This window comes from Protopterus annectens, chromosome 10.part0 (genome assembly GCF_019279795.1).
Source record: "Protopterus annectens isolate FY-2018-M chromosome 10.part0, PAN1.0, whole genome shotgun sequence".
NCBI classification, from domain to species: Eukaryota; Metazoa; Chordata; order Ceratodontiformes; family Protopteridae; genus Protopterus; species Protopterus annectens.
The window spans coordinates 1,470,022,182-1,470,031,342 of NC_056744.1; the positions used below are offsets into that span (position 1 = coordinate 1,470,022,182).

General features: G+C 41.9%; 1 protein-coding gene across 1 annotated transcript in view; it reads right to left on the reverse strand.

The window, feature by feature from the left end:
* LOC122813657 (integrin alpha-X-like) overlaps positions 1-9,161 on the reverse strand; it is a 3,682,398-nt gene that overhangs the window by 2,656,986 nt on the left and 1,016,251 nt on the right. The window contains exon 6 of the mRNA XM_044086096.1: positions 1,269-1,399. Within this exon, the coding sequence (XP_043942031.1) occupies positions 1,269-1,399 (131 nt within the window). The remainder of the gene's footprint in view (positions 1-1,268; positions 1,400-9,161) is intronic.

The window sequence follows — 9,161 nt, forward strand, 5'->3', positions numbered from 1 at the left end:
AGTGGAGTCCCTCAGGGGTCAATCCTGAGACCGCTCCTTTTTGGCATTTACTTCCCTGAAGTCAAGGCTAATGTCACTGGCCTTTGGTTGACTAAACTTGCAGAAGACTGCAAATTAGGAGCTGTCATTGAATCACTCACTGTAACAAATGCTCTCCAGAAAGGCCTGACAGACAATCATCTGGTGCCAGTGCCATAGACTAAAACTAAATGCCAAGAAATGCATAATAGTATCCTTCAGGAAGTCATCCACACCTGGAAACTATCCTCTTGGCAATACATCCTTAAGAGTTGACCAGTAGTCAGGGACTTATAGACATACATAGACAGTAATATAGCCTTTGACCACCACGTGTCTACAGTAGTGTGGAAATCATTCTATGTTGTGCAACTTATAAACAAAGGTATTGTATCGAGGTCCAAAGAAGCCATTGTTCCACTGTATTCAGCATTCATCAGACCTATCAAGTACAATGATCCATTTGGTATGTACGTAACCAGGCATATCCAACAACTGGAACATCTACAAAGGTTCCTCACTAAAAGAATACAGGGTGTAAGTAACATGTCCAGTGCTGACCGTCTCAAGGCCCTGTACAGACTGCTGAGTGGAGATCTATGCCTGGCATACAAGGCATTATCAGACCCCACTCTGATGGATCTCCTGCATATCCACAAAACAAACAGCCCCAGAATTACACGCTCTAAAGAGTTAAACCTCACCTGTGATATAAACAGGACCTGCTGGAGAGCCAGGTATGAATCCCAGAAACTACCCATTCTTTGGAACAGGCTCCCATCCATGTGAGGTGGAGCTCCTCCCTAACCCAGTTCAAGTGGCTGGGGAACAGGAAATACACCCCTGGTTGGCACCTATGTCTCTAATGGACACAAGCAGCCTGTAAATGGTTCATCTCCTACGCTACCCTTACCAGTAAATGTTTCATCTCCTTAGCTCCTGCTTACACTTATTAAGGGTACCAGAGCTTGTTAGAGATTTGGGATACATGGCTAGACTTAAAAAGGTCCTTGTGGTCATTAACCTAGTACACATCTATGAACCTATAAGAACTATAAGTACTATTCAACAGTCAAGTAGACAAGTTTGATTTTATCTTTTAGAGGTCAGACTGAACAAAAATTCTGACTGTAAAAAAGAATTGCAATTACTGTAGAATACCATTTTATATCACATGATGTCACATTTTTAACTGATGTGCAAATGTCAAAATATTCATTACATCTATTTAGGAAAGAAAGCCTGTGCACCTGGACATCGGTGTTTCTAAACTTTTCCATGATGTTGATCATAAATTCTTTTGTCTTTTCAAAGTCTTCAGGTTTAAGACTTTCAGAGCCATCAAAAAGAAGTACAAGGTCAAGTTCCTTCTTTGAACATTCTGAAAAGGTAACAGAAAACATATGTCATTATATTAGTAAACAGTCTCCGCATATCATTTTCAAAAACTGAAAGCTTGTGATGTAAATATTTAGTTTAATTTTTTTTGTCATTTCAGGTCTGTAATAATACTCAGTAGCTGCTGAGCTGTAAATCTAGTAAGTGCATTTCCTATACCTGATTCAGAGTTAACCCACTGAATGTTATGATCAAGAAATGATGCAGCATTTAAAGTACTCCAAAGTATTTAAGTTAAAGTGTACTGGTCATGTTCCAAATCAAATGCAAGTAACAAACCTTTAGAGTTAGATAGAAACTCCTTGCCATATAAAATACCAAATTATACAGTTTTTGGTGCAAAAAGTGTGTTTTGCATTTTAGTTTGTTGGTAAGGTCAGCCACCTGAATATTTTTCTTAAAAGCTGAAATTTCTTGCCATGATATCATGAAAGACTGAACCCACAATGCCTCACAACCTGATTAATTTATTTATTTTTACCAGGGCAGTCTGACTGGGCTGTGGCTGCAACTTTTCAGTGGAGGCTATGAAAGAAAAGCTTCAGTAACAAAATATACAACAAAGAAAATGTAAGGCTTACAATGTGGGCATACAGTAATGGAAAGGCAGCTATGCTAAATAAATATGCAACCAGTAAAATATACAATCCTTTCATATTAATATAAGACAAATGGCATATACAGTAAGGTTTAAAATGTCAGATTACAGTTTCACATTTAAGAGTAGGAGGAAAAATGAGAGAGAGAAGAAGTGTGGGAGATATACGTAGAAATGCATACTTCTCAACTGAACAGACTTTCGCAGAATGTCCGGATTTGTGCCTCACATTTTTAATCTGTTCATCATAAAATGAGTGATTTTCTGGCAAATCATTGGAATGATCTGAGGTCTGAAGTCACTAAATAATGCTATACATTTGTGTTTCAGACTTCATATCCTTCAGAAAAAAAGCATACTAAGACAAATCCTGTTATGCTAGCAATTTTCTAAGTTTATAAGAGCAATCTGTAAAATATGTCCCTATTTTTGGGCCTTTGTCCCCCCATTCTGTCAGGCTTTGTCCAGATTTTTTGCGCTAAGAAGTTAAGAGCTATGGAAAGCAGATAGTAGGTGAGAAAAGGTGAGAAGTGTGTACATTTGTGAGGTAATACAGAGAAAATGGTGTAGTAAAGTTAAGGTAGATACAGAAGATAATGAATATTAGATGGAATTTTGCTGTAAGGAAAAACTTGTCAGGGGATAAGTAGAAACTGTAGAAGTGGTAAAATTTGTTGACTGGGAAAGTCCGACTAGGTTCCATAGAGCCTATTTTCAGCGGAGGCCCAGGGAGAAATGCTCCAGACATATATAAGTACATATATATAGCGGTTATATCACGTTATCGAAAGATGAAAATAGCGAACGCTATTTCATCTGCCCCAAAACATCTAAACTTGAAAATATCGAACATTCAGAACAGCAAATGTTTTTCCCATGGAAAAAATGTGCTGCTCCGAAACACATACACATAACACAAGCACATCAAACAAACAGCAACCACACATATACACGTAAATTCCTACATCTAACGCTACACTAAACTAAACATACACTACTATCTACCCACGTATCTTAACCCAAACCCTAACCCTAAGGTCCGTCACTATCCACACTCACCTAACCCGCGCACTAACCCTAACTCACTTAAACCGCCCTAACCCTAAAGTCTGTCACTATCGCACACACACCTAACCTGCACCCCAGCCCTAACTCACTTAACCCACCCCTAACCCTAACGTACAAACAATCGCACACTTACCTGAACCCAACCAGTAACTTTCCACCACAACACTAAGAATAGCGAAGCCACAGAAACGGCCAACCGTATTCTTTCCCGAGGAAAGAAATTACTTTTCTACAGCTTCGCTATTCTTAGCGTTTGCTGAATAGTGTTCGATATCAGAACATTCGAAGTTTTAATACTTCAATGTTCTGATATAGACCCTATATATATATATATATATATATATATATATATATATATATATATATATATATATATGTATATACACACATACATATATATATACATATACATACATACAGTGGATATAATAAGTGTACACACCCCTGTTAAAATGCCAGGTTTTTGTGATATAAAAAAATGAGACCGCAATAAATCATTTCAAAATGTTACCACTTTTAATATGACCTATAACCTGTGCAATTCAATTGAAAAACAAACAAATCTGTTTGGGGAAAAATATAAAATAAAAACATGTACAATAACCTGGTTGCATAAGTGTGCACACCCTTAAACTACGACTTTGTTGAAGCACCTTTTGATTTAATTACAGCATTTAGTCTTCATGGGTAGGAGTCTGTGAAGGCTGCCAGCCTAGCTAAGAAGAATTTTGTAAATAATTCTATGTCATTGTAAATATTAAAATGATCCACAGGCTTATTTTACAAATGTAAAGAAAACTGTGTTGTGTTGAGCTTCAAAAATATAACCACAGTGCACCCTGCTGGAAGAAAGCTGATAAGCAAAGGATTTTACGACTGTGTTTGATCTCAAGCTAGCAGACAGGATGTCTGGGTTAGGAAATTCTTTCTATTGTTCTAAGACACAGATAATTACTAGGTTTTACATATGACATGTCTTTTATTGCTTTGGCTTTCTGGCAGGTGCAGATTACAAAAATAAATGTTAAAATTTTAAGTTCTGTGAGATTCGGAAACCTAAGAAGAAGTGTCAAGAATGATGTAATCTGAAATGACTCAGCAATAATGTGCATTATCAGTTTAAGACTTTTTCAGAGAGAAAGATTGAGCATTTTGTATATGTCTCCAGATCTAACAACAACTCACCAGCACTTTGTCTTGTAAGTAGAATTTAGAATAAAGTTTCTCTTAAAGATAGAATATAGTCAGATTAGTCTAGCTGTTTTCTATATTTATGTTGGACTATTCTACAATATTGTATTAAAGCATTTTCTTGTGATTTCTGAACTATTTATTGTCATTCTGTTGAACTGACGAGTATTGTCTTGTGTTTTTATTATTTATTATTAAATATTTTTAAACCTTTCAACTGTGGCTGTTTTGTGTAGAGATAATTCAAGCTCCAAGGGTACTTGCATGTATTTTGTGATACTGTATAAGCCACTTCAATAGCCTTAGCCATGGGTTACACCTACTATTTGGATAACCGTAATATTACACAGAATAATTGGTCTCCCTTTGGGAAGGGACTTATAGTAGCTGGTGGCAGTGGATTACTACCTTATAGCCTGGGCAGAAGGGGGCATAGCTAGTGAACCTGTGCCAGCCTTCCCCAGCAGTATCTGTGTGTTTGTATATACATCAAATCTCAAAGTGTGTGTGTGTGTGTGTGTGTGTGTGTGTGTGTGTGTGTGTGTGTGTGTGTGTGTGTGTGCGTGTGTGTGTGCATGTGTCTGTGTGTGTGTGAGCTACTTGGGCAGGGACATGAAGCACTGGTTGGACAGAGAGAGTGCTAGGAGGACATGGCTTGGAACCTTGGATAAGGACTCCACTCTCTAGCTGGGTCAGTGGGGAGTCTTATTGGGGATCTGGAGAGAAAGAGAGAAACCAGTCCCAGACTGACTGTGATCTCTGTGTGCTCTTAAGGGAAATTGTACTTTACTGTGTGTGTATTTGTTATACTCCCAATGTGGATGCCCCTCACTGGTGAGGATTGAGGATCCTTGATTACTGGGCCAGTGCACGGGAGACAAATATTAATTAAGTTTCTGCAGTCCCCACACTATGGCTACACATTCCTTTTCTACAGCTGCATAGCATTCCTCCCTGGGTTGGAGCCTACGACTGAGATAAACCACTGGGTGCTCTTCTCCCTCTGAAGAAATCTGGCCAAGTATAGCCTTCACCCCATGGTTTGAAGCATCCACCTGCACAACAAATTATTTGCTGTAATCTGGACTGGCTAACACAGGGGATCCTCCCAAAGCTTCTTTAAGCTTCTGAATGCCTGCTCACACGCTGTGGTTCACAGTACCTTATCTGGCCTGTTTTTCCTTGTCAGATCTGTGAGTGGAGAAGCTATGGTACTATAACTGGGGATGAACTTTATGTAGTACCCTGCTGTCCCTAAGAGTGTCCTCACCTGCTTTTTGGTAACAGTTGTAGGCCATGCCTCAGTCGCCTCCATTTTGGCAGGTTCTGGCCTGATCTTACAACTCCCCACTCTATGTCCCAGGCAGGAGACCTCTGCCATACCCACCTGACATTTGCTGGGTTTAATGGTCAACCCTGCCCTCTGTAGTTTGCCCAGCACCTCCCTGACATGCTGAAGGAGCTCTCCCCAGGCATGGCTGTAGATGGCAATATCATCTAGGTAAGCAAGTGCAAACCCTCCTGCTCTTACTAGGATATGATCTACCACCCTCTGGAAAGTCATGGGGGCATTCATCCCAAAGGGCATCTTTGTGAACTCATACAAGCCAAAGGAAGTCACAAAGGCTGACCTCTCTCTAGCACTGGGAGTCAAGGGCACCTGCCAGTAACCTTTGGCAAGATCAATGGTGGTAAGATACTTAGCCCCACCCAGCTACTCTAGGGTTTCATCTGTCCAAGGCATTGGGTAAGCATCTGACTCTGTGTGACTATTTAATTTCCTGTAGTCCACACAGAACCTAGTGTTGCCATCCTTCTTTAGCACCAGCACCTCTGGGGAGGCCCAGGGACTGTTGGACTTTTGAATTACCTTTAGTTCCAACATTTTCTGTATCTCCTCCCTCAGTGTCTGTTCGACTCTCTCAGGCACCCTGTAAGGGGCCTGGTTAATAGACTTTTGTGGTCCTGTATCCACCTGGTGCTGCACCAGGTGGGTGCACCCTGGTTTCTTGGTGAACATGCCTCCAAACTCCTGTAACACTGCTCAGATTTCTCGAACCTGGGTATGAGATAGCTGCTGGGACACTGCTAGCCATTCCACTGAGGTGTCAATCCAAGCCTCACTGAGGAGATCAGTCAGCAGATCTTCCTCAGACATCTCCTGCAATCCATTGCAAATGCTCAACACAAGGGCCTCCCTATCATGGTAAGTTTACATCATGTTAACATGGTGCAATTTGTGCCCCTGCCTCCTGCCTAGCAGTTCCACCATGTAGTTAACATCACTGACCTTTCTTACCACCTTGTAGGGTCCCTCCCAAGCTGCTTGGAGCTTCTTGTGTCTTACAGGAATGAGAACAATTACCTGCTGCCCTACAGCATACTCTCTAGCTCGAGCATTCCTGTCATAGCAGACCTTTTCTGCTGTTGGCTTCTGCCAGGTTCTCCTGAGCCAAGCCCAAGAGTTCCCTGAGCACTGACCTGAGGTCTAGGACATATGCCACAAGAGACTCCTTGTGGAATTCACACTCACCCTTCCACTCATCTCGAATTAAGTCTAGAGGCCCCCCTTACCCTATGCCCATACAACAACTCAAAGGGTGAAAAACCTGTGGGTTCCAGAGGAACCTCTCTGTATGCAAACAACAGATGTGGAAAATATTTGTCCCACTCTCTCTTAAACTAGTCTGCAAATGCCAATAGCATGGACTTGAGTGTAGAGTTTAACCTCTCAACAAGACCATTAAAGGGGTGGTCTTTAGGTGCTTCATCCCACAGTACTTCCACAGGCAAGCCAGCAGGTCTGACATGAAAGTGACACCTCTGTCAGTCAGTATTTCTTTTGGTAAACCTACCCTGCTGAAAATCTCTAACAAAGCATTTGCCAATTTTTCCATCTCAGTGGTGCAGAAAGCTTCTGCCTCTGGGTATCTTGTAGCATAATCTAGTACCACTAGGATATACATTTCCCTGTGGAGCTTGGAGTATTCAGAGGCCCCACAATATTTATAGCTATCCTCTGTAATGGCTCCTCAATCACAGGCAAAGGCATCAAAGGAGTTTCACGTTGTCTCCTGCCTTGCCTACCTTTTGGCACTGCTCACAGGTCCTGCAGTACCCTGTTACATGTCTGGAAATTCCAGGCCAATAGAAGTTCTGCATAATACATCTCTTTGTATGTTTTATGCCCATATGAACTGCAAAGGGAATATCATGGGCTATGGCTAGAAGTGCCAGATGGTAGGCTCTAGGCACTACCAACTTCTGTATCCTCTCAGCTTCTAGCCCTCCCGCAGGGGTCCACTCTCTATACAGTAACCCTTTGTCCGAGTATACAGAATCCCCCCTTCCCTTGAAAATTAGGTGCTTTACTAGCTACCTCTCTCAGGCCTTGTAATGTAGGGTCCGATAGCTGAGTCTGTCTCAAATCTCTCTTTGTAACCCTTCCCAGCTCCTCTTCCACAAGAAGTCTGGCATCCTCTGACAATGGTGCCTCACTGTCAGCCTGGGTACTACTACTCACCTCTAACTTTGCAGTCACTCTGTCCAAGGGAACATCAGTACCGACAAGCACCTGTGGCTCACCTTCAGTTTCCTGCTACAGGGTAGCTCCCTCCCTGAAGTAACCACCTCACCAGTCCTAGCTGCAAGTGTGTGAATTGTCTGGGTCTCCTCCAGGCTACCAGACCCACATACCTGTCTCCAAAACTGACTGCATGTAACTGCATTAACACATGGTACTGAAGAATCAAAATCCTTCCCTATCAGGACATCTGCAGGATGGTAGTTTGGTACCCCTGTTGTCTCAAGACAACCTACTATTGGCATTTTGTGATTTCCACTTACTGGCTCTCTCACCTTTTATTCACACCTTGCCTCCGTGGACATCTATATGTTACATGACCCCACTGGTTGCATTCAAAACATTTAACCCTAGGTCCTGGACATGTACCTGGACTAGTGGCTTCCCCTACTACTGTCAGATTCTGTTGGGGCAGTCTGGGCTGCCCATCGTGGGTTCCCTTACACCCATGAGCAGCACCGGGTGTCCCTTTCCTGTGCAGTGATGCCCTGCTTGCAAGGTTTAGGTCTCTCTTCCCGAACTCATCTGAAGTAGGGCATTGTCTATCAACTAACTAGATCCTCATGTCCTCAGGCAAATGCTAAGGGCTTGTTCCCATCAAAATATCTGCCCGCCCTTCAAAAGTGGTGACCTGACATCCACTTACCCACCTATGAAAATAAGTGCTCAGTTCAGCAACATATTCAAACACACTTTCATCTGCCTTGCGTCTATGCTCACAAAACTTTTCACTATAAGCTTCAGGTGTTAGCTTAAAACATTCTAGCTAACAATTCTTTACAGCATTTTAATTTAAGAAATCATTGTCAGACAGTTTGGAAAGTCCATTTACAGCTTTACCATGGAGTAGGGGGTCAGAAATCATAGCCAGAGCCTTTGGTCAACATCATACTGTTTACAAACCTTCTCAAACATATGAATGAAACTATCAAAATGATCCCCTTCTGTAAACTGTGGAAGAAATCTACTGACCTTTGTTGCTTCTGTGGTTCAATTACTCCCTTACACATTACCTCCAAGACTCTGGTGAAGAGTCAGCATCTCCTTTTCATGTTGCCTCTGCGTCTCCTTCTCCTCAGCTTCCAGGCATAGCAGTTTCTCATTTTCCTCTCTCTCTAGATGTCTCAGTCTCTCTGCTGCTTCATTTTCCACATGCTTGGCCTCCAACTCAAGTCTCTTTAGCTCCAGATGGATTTTTAAGTCCTCTGCAAAAAGCTTGAGCTGTCCATTCTCCGAGTGTTGTACATCTCCACAGCCAGTGTGATCATCCTCCTGGTTGCTATTTTCTGATACAGCTGTGACCAA